At 42.4% G+C, this 18886-nt stretch overlaps 1 protein-coding gene across 1 annotated transcript in view; it reads right to left on the reverse strand.

Annotated features, from left to right (window-relative positions):
• Positions 1-452: 452 nt before the first annotated feature.
• The window catches only part of ST8SIA2 (ST8 alpha-N-acetyl-neuraminide alpha-2,8-sialyltransferase 2), a 430955-nt gene continuing 412521 nt past the window's right edge, over positions 453-18886 (reverse strand). The window contains exon 6 of the mRNA XM_069625076.1: positions 453-8378. Coding sequence (XP_069481177.1) covers positions 8093-8378 — 286 coding nt within the window. The 3' untranslated portion in view covers positions 453-8092. The remainder of the gene's footprint in view (positions 8379-18886) is intronic.

The raw sequence follows: 18886 nt of genomic DNA on the forward strand, positions 1-18886 counted from the left end.
CTGGGCTAGGATTCACAATTAAAATGGATGGAGCCCAATGATCCAAGTATGTTTTAAGAATGCTTCTCGTGTCTAAGGACTATAAACTACAGAGCAAAATTGACAAAACTCAGAGTTAGAATCACCAAATGAAATGCTTTGATGAAGCAGGGGAATTCAGACTGCCAACACGTAAGCATACTAACTAGCTCACCAATGTTTGTAACAACTTTCACATTGTGTTTACACATTCCCAAATGAGATTAACTGACTGGTGTATGACACACATTGTGGAGGCATAAACAGGAGCCACATTTGACTTGCACTCATTTATAATGGATGTGAGAGTCCAGAAACTGAAGAAGTCCCAACAATCAAGAGAAGCATGAAAAAGAACCGACAAGCTACTTATAATAGAGCTACACATTCAAGCAAAACAACAGAAAAGCCAAAACTCTTAGTATGACAAGGGCTAGCAGAAAGTATGTATTTTATTACAAACAATTAAATAAGAACAGTTCATTATTATAAAGACATTTACAGACTGGTCAGACAGAGATGGAAATACACAACTAAAGCAGTGATAACTAGGTATAATAGACCAACTGAGCACTGGTGTGAAAGAGTCAGAAAATAGCACATACCTAGGAAATAAAACAGAGACAAGAATCTTTGCCACTGGCTCATGCAAGGTCTTGGTGAAGTTCATACAACGGTATCCACATAAAATAAAAGGCATTGCCAATTTGCATTCTTTTAGAGAAACTAAATATACAGACCAGTGCTAGAACCATATAACAAAACAGTGAATCCTGAGAAAAGGCAGAAGGAAGTAAGACTGAAGCTGAATCTACTTCCAGGTCATAAGTCTATGGCAATGGCCACTACAGACGTTCTGTGGGGTTCAAATCCAGCTCCAGAAAAAAAAGAATCTTCATTTGGCTACCTTAGTCCTAAAAATGCATAGTATTGAAAACACACTCAGATGACTGCCAAACTGAAAAGGGTGCCTTTCATTCTGAACTGCCACACCAAAATGCTGTTTAGGGAGAAGTGAAATTAAAGGGGCCCTGCATGTGATTGACAAAGCCCAAAACGAAAGGCCTACTTTTGAATGCATGTGACTGGGGCTCCAAAGTGCACTTTTCCCAAAAGAAATATGCCATGGGGAAAACATATGCTTTGTGCGACTGGAACAATAAATATATGGGAAAACAAATCTTAATTTCCAAACTGTTGAAAAACCTGTATACCAGGATGCAAAGATGAACATTGATGGCATGGTAGAGGAGAAAACTGCATAGGAGATGAGGTTGAATATCGATGCAGGCCTCATATCTAAATAAAGAAATGGTGACTTTTAACATACAGATTGATGTTCATTCGAGCTGACATTTACATTGAGATTCAAAGCTACCTTGCCCCAATGGATGCCAGGCCTCTGCTCTCTATCTAAAAGTCACACTCTTTAAAGTTTCAGGTCCAGAGACAAGGATGTATTCATGCATGGCAGAGGAGTTAATGGGCTGGTGTGAACAGCTGAGGCAACAAAGGCCCGGCCCTTAATGGGTTGAACTCTGAGTAATTTTTAAAAATAAAATCCAAGTTAGTGGTGAGCTCACATATACGGATGTCAGGTCTGTTCCCAAAGGATTTCCCATGAGCATGGAGGATGGGACAATCTACTCTGCTTTTCAACATACGCAAACAGATCATCCATTAATCCAGCCTTTGACTATACAAACATGTTGATGGACTTCATTGCAGACAGAATCAACACAGGAAGTTGATGGCCTTATCACATGTTCAGTTTGAAGAAACTAAACTTATTGTAAAATTGAAGAAATAATATTTCTATAATTAATGCAATGCTATAGGGTTACATATAAGATCATACTTTGTTCATTTTGACAGGAACCATAGATCACACAATGGTGAAGGACTTCATTGCAGACAGAATCAACACAGGAAGTTGATGGCCTTCTCACATGTTCAGTTTGAAGAAACTAAACTTATTGTGAACTTTAAGGAATAGTATGTCTATAATTAATGCAATGCTATAGGGTTACATAGAAGATCATACTTTGTTCTTTTTCTCAGGTGCTATAGATCACACAACAATGGCACAAATACCAATGCAAAGCTGATTAAAAAGGCATATCTGTTGATTTAACTCTCATGAAAATTCGACTTTGGGAACAGAAGCTACTACCTAAAATGTGTTTTTAGCTCTCCAGCAAATGTCACAAAGCTAAGATTCATTGAAGTGATAGCTTAATAAATTAGATATCTGTATAGAAAATGTCATGTTGAGAACTATAATAATAATAAAGCAGGAAGGAAAACCACTTGAACCTGCAACATCGTACCGACACAGGATATAGTTCAATACGTCCGGCATGAGAGAAACCCAGATATATGTACATTGTTACGCTTAACTGTAAAGTACAAATATTTTCCATGTTAGAGTTTTTAAGTGCAGAATTGAAGGGGCTAGGCTTCAATAAGTGGATGGAAAACAGTTGTCTAATCAATACTAATAACCATTGAGTTGGCATGTCATCATTTGGTTATTTTTGGGGTGTGCTTTAATATTCATACGGGGACACACAATGAAAATCAGGGAGACTGCCTGAAACTGGGTAGGAGCTGCTGATGAGATTGCTTGAGGAAACTAGGAGAGGGAACAGAGGCTGGGATCAATGACTAAGGCGAGGCAAATTAGAGGCATTGATCCTGGAGAATATCTACGATTGATGGTGGATTAGATATTTATGTAAATACACTTGTCCATTCACACCAAGCTGGATGAGGATATGTTTGAGTAAATAGTTTTCCTGGTGTTTTCAATTGGTATAAAAAGAAAAAGAATTGTTGGGAAAGAAAAGCATATGGGCCACATAGTGAGGTGATTTGTGATGTTGTACAAATATTAATTTTTCTATTGCTTAATACATATATATTCTTTCTGTACACCAGTCTGCTTCTTGGCTTATCTGTGGCACAGGGGTGAGGGAATACATGGAACTATATGAGTCACATAAGGGACTAGATTGAACCGAAAAGGAATATTGTTGTGGCGCTTCTGATTGGGGAAGGACAGACTTCCCCAATCAGACTTCCCCAATTCTCTGCATCGATGGTTGCTGTATAAATATCTCTAACAGTTCTATACAATCTGCTTGAATTCTAAGTTTTAAAAATGCACAAGAGGAGGGTGCAAGAAAGTCTCCTAATTCTGAGCATTCTGAGATACTGAAAGTAGGAAACAACTTAGATTAACTCATGGCATGTGATTCAAATTTGGAAGAGAGTCTAGATGGGTGTTTTACATGACCTTTCAGGCATCAAGAGAATCATGAGTCACAGGAGCAGAGGGATAGGGATGGCCTCGGCCATCATAAGAAAAAATGTATACAAGGAAAGTGGTGCATGAAGGATATCATCAAAAGAGCAGATTGGCTTGAAAAAGTGACTAAGATGACAACACTTTTAAAAATGACATACAGCTTCTTGTCTCAAATCATCAAATATAACCTGACATGTGGTCCACAGCTGATTTAATTTTCAAAATAGAAGCCTGGATTTGCATAGTCTGACACCAGGAACCGGGAGCAAACTAGCAAAGAATTCTAGGTAGCCAACCAATCAAGGGACATTCTGCCAGCTTTCTGATACATCGGAATGTGACCTGAAATTGAGACTACACAGAGTAAGTACATCAGGCAATTTGAATGCAAATACCGAAAATGAGAAAGAGAAACTGAATAGTAGAGTTGATCTAGGATTTAGGTGTTTGACATAGGTCAGATTTTACTTGCAGTGTGCACTCAAACATTCATGTACTTAGTTAATTGTATACATGTTGAAAATACTGAATACAAATATTACATACAATTTAATTTAAGGATCTGTGATTTTCCAACATGGTTTGGATATTATTAGAGAATTTAATAAGGTTCTAGTAGGTAAACCTATTATTCTAAGTGGAAACATTTTTATTAATAGGAAAATCATTATGCCATTCAGTTGGGAGGCTTGGGGACTAATTCACAGAAGCGTTTTAAAATGGCAAAACCCCATTGAAAACGCTGTGTGACTAAGGGCCTTAGGCTTATTTGTAAAAGCTGAATTGAAAAGATAGGTTAGTTAAGTTGGACTTCTGTATGTTTCTTACCTCAGTGTTCATAAAAGATTTGCCCCTGAGCAAGTGTACTCAGCTAATCAGGTGGCTATAATAGCGGGCTAGAACTGCCAGTGTCGCATCCATGTCCCACCAGCCATCTGTGTACCTCCCTGGGTGTCTCCATATTTGTGGTGGTTCCTTGCAGTGACCCCTTCCTCACCCCTCCTATGGCCCCCACTGTTTCCCCAGGTCCACTCGACATCCTGCACCCTCTCTGCCTCCACCCCAGCTAACCGCTTACCTACTAGCTTCCTGGTCCGACTGCCGCTCACTTCACCATCCGTCTGCGGCCTGCCATTGAAACAAAAGGGACTTAGTCAGTCACCTTTTTTTTTACAGGAGAATGGGGTTACCTAATATGCGCAAAGCTCACTTCCCCCCCAAAAAACAATACAATTATTCACACACTGGACAGAGCCCCATGGTGTGAGCAGCTATCACCCCCTTGCCATGGTGCTTATAGGGCCATCAGCTCTGAAGCCTCGCTGAGGCCTTGATTTCGCACAGGCCCACCGAGGGTACGGCTGGTGGGCAGTTACTGGCCCTGCACACTTCCAAGTGAGGGTGACAGCTCAATTGGAGCAGTGTCACATGACTTTCTCCACACATCCTCTTTATCGATTTCGCTGTCTATTTCTATCGCTCTACCCTTGTAAGATTTTCGTGATATGGCTGAAATCTTTATTTGTTTACCAATTAGTTGCCACATATATATGGAGCCAGACTCTTGCTTTGGGATAACACTAAGATTCGATACTTAAGACTGCTATAAATTGTAGCCAAAAGTGCTATTTCTTATTCCTCCACTTAAGTCAAATGTGGTTTTTTTGTAACCTTCATTTCAAATGCTTTCACTGAGTCTCATCCCTGCAACTGGAAACATTGCCCCACAAATGTTATGCTAAAATCCTTTTCATGTTTTGGAAGGGATATGGGCCACAGGTAGTTATAAAAGCTCATGGCACTGCCACTAACCAACCGTACTAAAAACTCACCCTTCTGCACACACCTCTCAAACCCTGAACTAACACAGCCATAGCTCTACAGCACAACAAACCACACACACTTCACTACACCACAACAGCAAAGCAAACCCCACATAGCCTCGCCCAACAGCACATGGCGGTTAACAACCACAAAACACACCTTTGCTCAGTGAGCGTAATCAACCGAACTGAAGCTGCCAACAGCACATCACAGCTCTCTTGCTCTTTTCTCGAGCTCAGTCCTACTAACTTACCCCCCCCCCCCAACCCCGTTGCTTTACAGATCCGCCAGAGCGCCAAGAAACTACACTGGTGGCAACAGTGCATGCACAGTATAAGACATTTTAACATAACAACATTTAATTCAAGAAAAAAGAAATATTTGGTGGTCTTTGGATGCAGAAGTCAAATATGACCTGTCTTTGAACCTTTTAGGGTGGGGAACGCACTGGTCCATGGCATATTCACCATCACCGCAGAAGCATTCTGTTTGCAGATGAAACATCCATCTGCTGTCTCAACTCCAAGAAATGGTAAGGTTACACTCGCCTTCCCTCCTCACCACTTGTCTGAGCAGGATGAAGTATGTATGGCAGCTATTTGGTGTGAGGCAAAGTGACTGGTAATGCATGCTGGGGTGTTTGGTGTACTTTGCCAGAGGGAGTTCATGGCAGCATGGCCACTTTGCTTTTTCCTTACAGAGGCCCTTCTATCTTTTTAAAGAGATTTGTTTCTGGAGTCCCCAGGGAACTCATTGTGGTAGCTTCTGAAGATTGCTGTATTTATTTATTTATTTATTTTTTTAATTGATAAAGCACACTAGCAGCCCAGAGCTATCGAGGTGTAGCGTATCATCGTTGCGCCCTTTGCATCATGCCTGGGCCTGTGCCACGGCTAAGCATCCCCCATGGCATCTTCCGGGCAGCCTTTGTTGTCAGATATGCCTTGCAACCCCTTGTTCACTCTGACCTGACCACTTCTCCATAGCAAGTCTGTAACAGCCTCCACCATTTAAGAATGAATGAAGAAGAAATCCACCCTCACCTGTCTTAAACTCCTACATTATTTCATTTCAAGTTAATGCATAAAAGTTCGAGCTCTCCCTGTGTTAATGCTCTACCCGAAGCAGCCTTAGCTTGACATTAACAAAGATAACGTGTACGTACTGGCCCTTTTCTTGTTTCATAGTTGTATATTAATCTCTGCCCTTTCCAATGTTCTGATATCTGGTCTTTTTTTTACTGTGTGCATTCAGAGAGGTGCACAATTTATACTACACACATCCCAACATTTGAACTCCCTGTTGCTGGAGCCACCCCCTTTTGCTTATGAAAACCCTGGCAATCAATAGCCCCCAGGGAAAAGAAGTTGTGCAACAGGAATGAATAACAAAAAAACAACTGTACACATACAAGACATACCTGCTTTGGAGTGCCCTTGAAAAATGACCTGTAATGTGCCTTCCTCTCAAGTGTGCTGTACAAACCTGACAAAGTGAGGTAAACACCTTCTACACTTTTGGAAACAAATGTTCATAGTGTTGATCAGTTTCAACACAACTTCACACAGCTCCTTATCTAGCAGTGACATGAAACCCCAATTTCACAATTAGTTATGTTACACTTACACACTTCATGCTGGTTTTCATTGTATAACATCTAGGAGCTCATATTCGAATCTCTCGTATGTTGACTGCGGGACCTGTTATGTTTGCACTGCAAAGTAAATGGGTTCCCACCGGCAACTTTTAGTCATTTGTTCGGCGGAGTGCACGGAAAACGGCGTTGTACAAGCGTGAATTCCGCTTTTTGCCCTGCACTTTTGCACTCTGCCATGCAAATTGAGTAAACACTGCCTGCCATGTAGACAGCATTTAAAATGGATTCCTATGGAGTTCGCCTGCTTCTTGCTGGCGTAAAAGCCTGACGGACTCAGGAATCGCCAGCATTTGCTCAAGCATGAAAATTCGTGCCGGCACAAGTGCTGGAAGATTGTATGGTAGTGAGGAAGGGAGGCGGCGGAAAGCGTAAGTCACGTTCTGCCACTCCTTTCCACCAAACAAACGCATTAAAATGTGGCGTGACGTCAATGGAAGGTGTAACAGCCTTGTTAAAGGATTTTCTCGCCTTTCAGTCACGTTATGCTGGGCCCAAAATGAACGTCTTAGGGCCCGATTGATGGAAAATATCCCCGGTTCAAAGTGACTTTGCACTGCGGCCACAAACCCTGATTCATGGAACCGTGCAAAGTGTATTTTTGCCGTGCAAAGTCCGGGCAAAGTCAGCGCATAGTCAGTTTTGCAGTTCAAAATGACTTTCCACTGCAAAAATACACTTTGCACGGTTCCATGAATCAGGTTTTGTGTCGACAGTGCAAAGTATCTTTTCAGCAGTGCAAATTCCCTTTGAACCAGGCAAAATATTCCATGAATCGGACCCTTTGTGTCTGACATATTGTTGGTGTCATTTTGCGCTGTTGGAGGCAACAAAGGGATCTCACGTTTTATTTGGAAAGTTTTCTAGTGCTTTTATTCCATGAAAATTGCACAGCAATCCACGATGAGCGGCAGCACTAGCTTCATCTTGAACAGACGTCTTGTGGAATAAACATTGCAAACCAAATCTCTGCCCAAGAAAAGATGAGACACAGTCCCCAGTATGGCCTTAGCCATGGCAAGTGGGCACCTCTCAGCAGTCACTCGTTGAGGCCCTGACATGGTCCGCCAGCACTGGGGCAGCTCCACTGTAGTAAAGCATTCTGTGGAACACAGAGCAAGCACTGCCTGTGACTTGTCGCTGCTCACTGGAGACACACCACTTGTTTGTGTAACGTCATTATGCATTTGGCACTTGTAGTTCCTGGAAACGGAGTGCACGAGCTCTTCTGTGCCCGTGTCGCCCTCTTCTTTGATCCAGCTGGAACCTGATCTGTCATTGGACATTTATGTCGTTCCCTCGCATTCTTCCACGGTAAGTTTCAGCGCCCCCTGCTGGTGCAGCGCTTTCAGAGCTTTAAATTCCAAGGGCATTGCATGCGGGCTGGCCTGGGAGGTGTATCCGTACTTCAGGCTGTCGTAGTAGTGGTACTTAACAGGGTTCTGATTTTGGTCCCTGGGAAATGGCCAAAACCCGTACAAATGGATTCTGCTGCAGAAGCGCGTTGCCAACGTGTACATCAGTAGGCCGGTGGTTGGCCTTTTAATGTGGACTTTGTTCGTCAGCCAGTACCTGCAGGGGGAAAGGAAAGAGCTGTTAGTCACTCAGTTGATAAAGTCACAAATACACTAATAATTGAACACCCCTGCCTTCCCAGCTGCGCCATGCCCATAATCACAATCTGGGCAGAATCATTTGACCCCTAGACGGAAGGGCCACATCCTTGCGCGTCTCTGCACCACATTGTGTATCGCAGCATGGTGCGACAGCTTGTCTCAATTCCCTGCCTTTCAAGGCTCCCCAGCTCACAGGGTCGCCAATGGTATAATGCCCCTTAAATGTCATGCTCCGAGATATCTTGGGGGACACAGTCATCAAGGGTTAACTAGAAGCCTCTTACTGAGCTTAGATTGAGTTACATTAGCTGCACTTTCTGTCAGGCCAGATTCTGACGCACTCACCCAAGCGTCCTGGGAGGATAGCTCAGCGGCAACGTGTTCGCCGTGGAAGCAAGATGACACGAAGCAAACTAGGTTGGATCCCCGGGTGCGCACTTAGAAACCTCTGGGTATTAAAGCGCGTTATGAATATGCAACTAGGACAAAAAAACAATGACGCGACTAAAAAAACAAAAACAATTCCTGTAACAGTGCCTTGATGCCCGTGGGCTGTGTGAGAGCTTTGAAAAGGCAAATAAATAAATAAATCATTATTAAAAACTCAAGTAAAAAGTCTAAAGTTTTCAGAACCACGTGGAAGCAGAATACGTCTGTCTGCCTAGGCATGAAAGATCAATGTGAGCGCATTTGCATATAAATAACCAAGGAAATGAAAGGCCCCAGACGTGTAGGCGAGATTCTATTTGGTTAAATGAGGGCAGGGGCTGTGTTATTGTTCCCGATTCGCAATTAAAATACAGAACAGGCCGCAGGGCCATCACTCATCACTCTGCATTGTTCGTCAATCAGAACACTTGTTTGCACTGCTGACTGCCAATGCACATTACAGGAAGTTACGTCAGAATGGCGTAGCCACCCGTGACGCCATTTTGGCGTGCACGCATGGAAAAGACGTGCTATGTGAGAGCCTTAATCCCATTAGCCTGATTAAGTTAAACATGAGTTGTGAATTTCTAATTAATGTTTTGTATGAGGATGGTGTTAGATGTGTGAAATGTTTAATGTAACTATGAAAATGTAACTATGACACACAATAAATAAATAGAAATATATGAGCCTTCATTCTCTGTCATGGATTTCAAGGTTAAAAAAGTGAGCGTAGCTATTTTCTATAACAGTGGAATTTCGCTGTGGGCATTAGTTTTAATCACATGCAATTCTGTATTTTCCACATAGGGGTAAGCCCAACAAGCAAAGAATGCTGACCACAATTACATCTTAAAGACTGATAGGTTGTTTTGAATATATTTATTTTTGCTGATGCACATTTTGATTTTATGATATGATAGGTTATTTATAACACGCTTAATACCCAGAGGTTTCTAAGAACGTACCCCGGGATTGAATCTGTGTTGCTCCGTGTCGTATTGCTTCTAGGGCGAGCACATTGCCCCTGACCTATCCTCCCGAGACTATGGAAGGGGCAGGGGAAGTGCGTTCAGGAATATGGAGCGAGGCAGTGCTGGGAATGGAAATTGTTAACTTTAGGACCCAACCAGCAACAGGGATCGGATGGAGGGTGGGAGGTTGGCAGGATGTTGGTGAACTCATGAGATTTTTCTAAACCCCTGTATAAATAAACATTTCTATTTCTGGAGATTCATTTATTAGTAATACCTGGAAAATAATCCAAGAGAGGAGGGGTGTTTCCTATAATGTTGCAAGCAAAGTATAAAAGGTGCACGCATTTTGTGGGATGCATTTTGCCAAAAAAAAAAAACAAACATTGGTCCTAAACAGCGCAGACATGGGAAACACACAGAGAAAAACTACCACACTGCCAATGTCCCTTGTGATTTCAAATCAATATACTTCTGCAATGGAAACTGGAACCAGACGGTAGAAGAGAAAGGCACATTGTTGGTTGAGAGATGAAAAGCAGCATTTTCAATTGAAACTGCCTCACATCGAAATGCTGTGCTCTCTGAAAATTAAGAGTACAAACTAGGCCTTGCATGCAACATTCTAAGCCATGTTAGTATCTTTAATTTCATGTGACTAAGGCCCACTTTCCAAAACAGAAACTAACATCACGTTAAATGGATGGGTGTGTGCTTTTACAGTGCGTAATGAATACCTATTGTGAAAATGCCCCTTTTGCCAAAACAATGTGAGCCTATCATCTTGGGAGATAAACACTGGTGGTTCTATGCAAATATATGAAAACTATTCAAAGGCCTCATGGACAATTAAATACCTGGCTTAAAGTGCAGTTTTGTGCATGGGGAGAAAGACTCTATGTTTAGCCAAAAATACATTTCTAATGGGATGTGAAGACAAAGGCAAAGCAATCTTTCCCCATGCCTGGCTTTGCGCAGGCTCTCCATCTGAAGGACAATTGCTTTGAACCTTCCATGCCCGATGAGAAGGGCTTGGCTCGTGCATGACAGGAATGTATTGTTGTGCTGGATCAAAGCTCGCACTTCATGGGCTAAACTTTGTAAAATCCCACAAAATTCAATGAAATTATGTAGACTATCCCTGGCCTGACTGGGGGATTGCCTTCCATTAAGAGTGTCACAAGATGTCAGAGACCCATCTGGCTTGAGAGATAACGTTTCTTCAACATCCATTAACTCAGCCCTTTTGAATTCACAGTATTTAACTCCAGGCTAAATCAACATTGCAACACACAGTCTTGGACCACGTGGTTTCAAGGAAATGAAACCAGGAAGCGTATACTGTGAAATGAAGTCAGAATTATATGTATGTAATTAGGTGAGCATAGATTTATATTATAATGACATTTTATCCCTTAACTACTTGTACCCCTTAACTACTGGACCATGATACTTTCAGAAATGGGACAAGTGCCATTTTATAGCTTATTTCAAGCCTGGTGTGTTGATCAAAGTTGTATCTAAATTAGCTGCAAGTTGGGGAGCTGGTCTGGGTATAAAATATCACATTCCTAATCTTAATTAATTGTGTGTAAATGGCTACAAATCACAGTTTGTATGTGCAATATCCTACTGAAATGGGAGATAATTAACTAAATATGTCATGATTAGGTGAACATAAAAATATTGATATTATGATGTTTATTTGTAAATTTCAAGTTTTTGTCATGTTGTGACTTTTTGGGTGAACAATCTGAAAACTTTAATTGGTAACCCTGATGGGTGGATCCATCCTTTGCACCAATTCCACTTCAGAACTTTAAGAGCCTATCGGCAGAGAAGGGTTGGACCTTGAAGGGGGAGAGGGCTGTAAAGGTCCAATGAAAATTCAAGGCTAATAAGTTAACACCTCCAGATCTTAATATTTCGGGGTGTAACTTGCCTTAAGACCATCTGGGTGAATCCTGACACAGCTGCCTGATGTTATCTGGTGGGCAAGGCCTAATAATTGCTGCAGGATTAATTATGCCTGGAAAGAAAGCAATTGAAAAAGACAAAAGAAGCTGGGATTTTTGCAAGGAGAACAGGAACAGAGCGATGCATGATGGTGGCTATCTTTGACTGAAGTTCCTGACCAGATCTCTGTGCTTCTCCAACAGAGGGTCCTGAGACTCTGGTGTCTCTTCCTGAATGCCAAAAACAGAGAGATCCAATGTAAGTAGCTTAATCCAGATGAAACTCAGTGCGTGTGTGTGATCTGCTTGCCTTAATATTTTTCCCTTACTAGTGGGTGCAGGGGGGGGGAGCAAACTGTGTAGACCATTAGCATATTTTATTGAATATTAACTTAATTAACTCCCATATATATTGACGCAAGGGGGAGCTCTGGGAAGTTGAAAACCACTGCCCTCTTTCCTAGAGGAACATTAAAAATTAAGTTATTGGCCCTCATTACGACCCTGGTGGATTTTTTCCGCCATCAACGGACTTTTCCGCCATGGCGTAAAGTCCGTTTACGCCATGGCGGATGGCGGACTTACCGCCCCATTCCGAGGTTGGCGGGGCGGTAAGTCCCCATTGACCCATTTACCCTTCCCCATTCCCATTTCGGCCCCATAGGGCTCAATGGGAGTGGGGAAGGCGTTAATTACGCCACCGTACATTACGGTGGCGTAATTAACACCAAGGTCCCATAGCGCCATGGATTTTTACGCCCGCAAAAAGCGGGCGTAAAAGTGACCATGGCGCTTTGGGAACTCGTAGTTGGCGGTAAGGGGTCGGCGCAGCTAACGCTGGCGTAAACCCCTTACCGCCAGGGTCCTAATGAGGGCCATTGTAATTTACAGTAATTGAGTATATCTATTGTTCCTGTCAACTGCAGACTACTGTAAAGAAAAGGGGTCCCAAAACAAAATTCCTAACTGTCCCCACTACCCAGACCTTTCCTTTAAATAGAGGGCTGAATATAACTGAAGCCTGGGTTTTTGTTGCTGGGAAGAGTAGTGGTTTCCAAGTGAAACCATGCGTTATTCTCCATTGAAAAATACTAATTCTCTCCCGAGAGTGAGTAAGTGACCCTGATACCAGAAAGATTTTGCATGGCTTTGGGCTGAAGAAGGAAGAAGGGTTCTGAAAATCAAAAGTAGTCTCAAAAGTCTGTGGGATTTCAAAACTGCAAGCATTTTTAAGTGTGCAGGGAAACACAAAGCACTGCATGTGCACATTTGCTTTTGAACACAGAAACTGTTGCAGTTGTTTTAAATGTAAACCTTATCAAGTAATATTCATGCTCTAGTAATGTGCCAAGGTATTTTTTAATGCTGGCATAAAAGGGGTTCATGTGACAAGAGGGTGGAAATGGTAATTTAATAAAAAAGTGTGTTTTGTGTTGAAGCTTTGTTTTGTGCCACAGAGAACGTGGTGTGTGTAACCTTTTAGTGCAAGTATTTATTGAACCTACAATTTCAATAAATATATATTCTTCTGTACCCCGTCCTGGTTCTTGGATCATTGCGGGCACAGGGGGAGGGATCTACGTGGATCTATATGAGCCATAGACAGGGATAGGGGAGCACAAATAATCGACGTGCTGTGGGTCATCTTATTTTGGGGGGCAGGAACTCCCCATGTTAAGCGTGGTCTCTCAATATATCTTTATACCTTTAAACCTACTATTTTCTGCAGAGTACAAACCTAACAAGTATATTTACATGTGCTTTGACCAACCGTTTTGTCCTGACGACATATGTTCAAATCCAGCTTCAGCAACAAAAGCAAATTGAAAATATTGAAACATTGAAAAACTGAAACCCTTGTAGGGCACCAGATCCAGGGAGACCTGTTTTGCCGGATCTCCCAAAATCCACCACAATGACGAGTGCTGGGGCCAGGGAGAAAATATCACTAATGATTAAAGAATATTTGCTCTACATATTGTACACATAAAGTTCCTGATTCCAATTAGAGACTTGGCCATTTTTGGGGGCCAGCAAAGATGTGCAACTTTGTACTATTGGCCCTCTAACGATTAGGCAAATGCCAGGCAAGCACCTGGCTTCTTCACACAAACTTAAGTGTGCTATATGCATAATGACAATGCTAAGCCCTTCCTCGTTGCATCATTGAACCTATCATCACTCAGCATAGTCAACCATAATGCCTGACCAACACGGTCTGCTTTTGAATGACTATCGATAAAACACAGTCTTACTCAAATTCACTTCTGTAGCAACAGACACCAGTTTTGCCCTTCAGCTACAGTCGGTTTCCAGTCACACTCGAAGATACATTCTCTCCTTCGTGTGTTAATGATTCTCTATGTTAAATCCTTATTGGTCCTTTACGATGATCATCTTGGTTTCAATATCTGGGGTGCAACTACCCAAACATTCGGTGGGGGAGCTAACCATTCAATGTTCGGAGAGGGGCTAACTTTGGAGACTGCGGGGGAAGGGCAAACGTACTTGTGTGGGGGGCATCTAACTTGTTTACACATTGTAAATAGACTATTCTGGTGCTGCTTCAATGTTACACACAGTTAATTCCTTTACATCGGAACCCACACACTTAAAAACTGCAGTGAGAATGAGGACCTGTCTCCTGCCCCCTACCTTTTCATCACTCCCCAATAAGCAAGTGCTAACACCCCGTCACAATTTCAATTGCCTATAAATGTATACATACGATTGCAGTTGCTAACATTTAAATGCTACACATTTAAATGCTACACATTAGTACTTGCCTTTGTTTACCGTGCAGCTGCCACACTGTGTATTGTCTGTCGGCTTCATTACAAGTATGTCAGTCCGGAAAAAGGTGCCAGTAACAACGTTAACCGGCACCTTTTCCAGACCGGCATACTCTGCTGGTAGGGGCAGTGAACTACTGGCAGGCATGATCTGCCGGTAGTGCATGCCCCTACTGGCAGATAATTTCCTGAAGCATCGGCACCATTAATGACGGTGCTGGTTCTTCAGTGGTTCCCATCGATGGAGTCCTATGCAACTCCAAAGGATTGGGAACTTACCGTTACTTTGCTGCTCATAGTATTCAGGTAATACCCAGATATTGAGCAGCAGAAACTGTAAGACAAGGTTGCCGGTAAGCCACTCATTTTACCGCCGGGTAACTGGCAACCTCCAATGAGGCCCTGTGTCTTGCTCTTAAGTCATCCAGGTCAAGTTGCCATTATCCAATTTCGGTGGGCTAAAGCCCAATCTGCCCAGTGGTCGTTCCACCACTGATCCATAAAGTTTAATATGCAGTTGGGCCCTAACTCTCGTTCACAATATTGGTGGTTTATAATATCCATCATAAGTCACATTTCTTCCATATCCATACTTGGATGTCTAGTCTTGACCTGAAGCTCAATTCTACAAAACAGAATTTGTATTCATCTAAACAATACCTGTCACTCTAAAACATGGACATGCTGATCAGACATGAACCATAAAGGACTCACACCTCAGCTCATCCTGCCAAGACCATCTACTTGCCCCAAGACCCCAACCTCCACATTGAATACCACATCAACAAGAGAAGCTAGGCTGCATGGTTTCAGCTTTACCTGCTTCACCAAATATAAAGCCATACTCCTTGCCTGTAGACAACTTCCACTTATGAAGAGGCACCGCCATCATCTCTCCAGAATTGCATCTGTTTGTCCCATGCTCTTGGCCAATGGTCTCCTGAAAAGCCACTATCACCAGTGTCTCCACCCAGGCAGATCAATCGTGGTTCCGGCATGATGGCCTGGTGATGACAGCAGACCACAAACCCTGACGTCCGGAGGACCACATAGGGAGGATGTAAACAGAATTTCAGAACGTACATATTTCGATTAACCCTGCAAAAGTGGTATAACTGTATTTGTGCGGCCACAGTTGTGTGGGACATGTCAAGGATCCACAATCTGGCTGCAGGTGGCAGATGAGAACTGACCCCCGCTTTGCTGTGCTACTCATTTTCACCACAGTGCGGATAGTGCAAATGTTCTATGGCTGTTGTGGTGTACCATGTCTGTGAGTACTCTTCAAAGTATCTCACAATCTGCTCCTTTTTTTTTGGCATACTTGCAATTTTAAAATGGGACCCAGAGTAAATGACACCCCATTTGATTAGGTACTCCAGGTCTTGTCAGTATGTTACCATTTGATTTCCCACCCACTATCACCCATGCCCAACCTCTACCTGAAATCGTACCACATTTTAACTAGACACCTCGAATCTCTGCTCCATCACTAAACTCTGCCAACTTGTCTCCCGGCGATATATGGCTTTGTGGCCCTTCTTCCTGTTACCAGTGGTTTGCTTCACGACTGCCGTGACAGGGACAAGATGCAATTTAGTTTGCAGTGTCGACTATAAAAAGTAAATAAATGCAACCATAAAACAATACGGTAAGATAGCTCAGCGGGTTGAACACTCGCTGCTGTTAGCTATGTGTAATCTGCAGGTCGCATGCTCAAATCACGGCAAGGCCAACTCAGCCTTTCATCCTTCTGATGTCGATAAATGAGTACTAACTTTGGTTGGGTGACAATTGTGTGTAAAATGTTCTACGTACAGCACTTTGGCGAAAACGATTAATAAATAACAAATCATCAGCTTAATAATATTGCTATCATTATCAATACTGCCGCTACTGTAATCATAATCATAATAAAATCTATTATCAATATTATTAGTGATATTATTATTGTCATCATCACTACTAGCAGTAGAACATCTCCACTATTTGCTGAGAAAGACCCTTTCTTTGTACTCTCTATGTCATCCTTCAGAGTGCCCGAAGACCAGGCAAAGGGCAGTCTTGTGCACAACACACATCCCAGTAACATAGCCTAACACAAATGCAGTGGTCTTCAATCAGAGGCATCCACGTGACACATACATATGGAACTTTCATCATGCACACGGTCAGGCTGGCAATTATTTCCAATTGAATGCCTTTAATAATTGTCCTATTCATTATACCTGGGACAGTGCAGGATAAACATGAATATGCATTGAAGATGCAACGCAAGGTTCTGGCATTAAGTTCAAAAACCGAATCAAGGAGCTGTGTTAGGAATAAGGCTCGGATAGCGAGAGCACGTTTCAGCATTATTAAGTATCAGGATTCACGACAGCAGGCGCTGCCCTCAGAGGCAAGCTCCAACTGACTCTTAAGAACCTGACATGAAAGAAAAACGCTCTAAAACAGAACAGTGTGATGTCATAATACACTAAGCACTACAACACAGTACACTATAAGGGAAAACATGTATAACATTCTATTATAATATTTCCTAGCTAATAACATATATCTAATGGTTAAACAACCCAACACATCTCCTCCCTTACAATGTTGAGAGCATAACTCAATATAATAATCTTTCAACCAAAGAGGCTTGTTTCTTATCCTCTCTGAATTTGTATTCATGCGGTTATCTTGGTTATCTTTTTGTACCCCATTGCTCACCCCCGATTCACAAAATAACTCATTGTCATTTTTGTTGCTGAAAGGTTTGAATGAAAAAAAACATCAAAAAATATGGGGGGTGGGGTAAGGGCATATAACGGGTAGGGTGGGGATGGGGAATAGGTAATAAATAATAGACAAAGGGGTTTGGGGGGAGCCCCTCCCCCATTAAAAAAAGAAAAGAATGTGATGACTTTTTCCGGGCAGAAATGTCCAGCAAAAAATGCCACGAAAAAAGAGCGGCCGATGTATGATGAACATAGAACCGTCCAACCAGCTAAATGTGCTAGGTCCGAGCCCATGCCAAGCCCTCGCCTTCTTATTGTACTGTTGTTCCTCTCCAGCACTGCCAGCACATTTTCAGGGAGTCAGTGGCATGGCAAGCTTCACTCTGGCACTCGTTCACTTCCGCCTGAGTGCTTCTGGGTGAGCAGAGCCCAATCAGTGGCGTCGCACAGAATTTGCGTCCCCTGTGAGCCATGTTAAGCTCCTTAACAAAGCACAGGGCACGCCACACCCCGGGCCAGCCCCGAACCACCACGTGTGCACAATGCCCATGATGATTATGCCACTGCAGGGGCATGCACTACTCCAAGTGAAAGAAGTAAATAGGTATTTTTAATCAAAGTTTAAATGTTTCACCTAGTTTAGAAAGAAGGGGCGGTGCCTGCTCCCAAAATATGCAGCCACCAGTGGTGGCTGGTGAGTTGTTTTATTGGAGGGTGTAAATATTTGCACACATATGAGATTGCGACTGAGCATAGCGAGGGGCCCAAACTGATGAAAATGGGTTTGGTGGGGGATCCGGTGTATTTTTCCCTCTCCCATGAGAAGATGTTTTCGATAATGGGTTAAAATGATGCATTACACAGCACACTTATTTTATGAAAATGTGGGTAGAAGGCCAGACAATCGGTTTTGTAGGGTGTTGGGTAACTCGTGGAACAAGAGTACAATAGATGCAAGTCACCAAAAGTGCACAAGTGCATTTCCCAATGCACTGTAATGCCGGTCCCTTCAATATATGGCAGTATAAAAAACATTTTCATACTGGCTGTGCCCATACATTTTCATGCTGGCTCCGCCAACATATGCTAGTATTCCTGTATAAGAACATACTCATGTTCGCTTTAGGTGTTTTTATAGAAGCATTACTAGGCACTAGGCACAAAATTCACTCTGCCAATAAATGCCAGTACTCCTATGTACGAAAATACTCCCATTGGTTTGGCCATTACAAGTTAAATGTCACAATAAGAAAACATGTCCAAAGTGGTTCCAATGTAAGCCAGTCTAGACACATAAGAACACCTATCGTTCCTTGCTTCATCATTTTTTATTTTTTATTTTATTTGTCTTTTATTAAGCACCTTAAGCCAAAGTACTGAGCATAAAATGAGAAACAGTACAATAAAAAATGAATAAGCAATTAAGTCCAGGAAACTATCATTCGGGAATGTTGAAGTATATGAGATTTTAAAGAACCACAGAAGAGAGAGTAGACAGAGATAGACCAAAGAGAAAGAGGAAGAGCATTTCAGTGAAGGGGGCAAGAAGTTCAAAAGATCAAAAATGAGACTGAGCAGAGGGAGGACGAGG

The sequence above is a fragment of the Ambystoma mexicanum genome, chromosome 11, assembly GCF_040938575.1.
Source record: "Ambystoma mexicanum isolate Mex_15411 chromosome 11, UKY_AmexF1_1, whole genome shotgun sequence".
Classification (NCBI taxonomy): Eukaryota; Metazoa; Chordata; class Amphibia; order Caudata; family Ambystomatidae; genus Ambystoma; species Ambystoma mexicanum.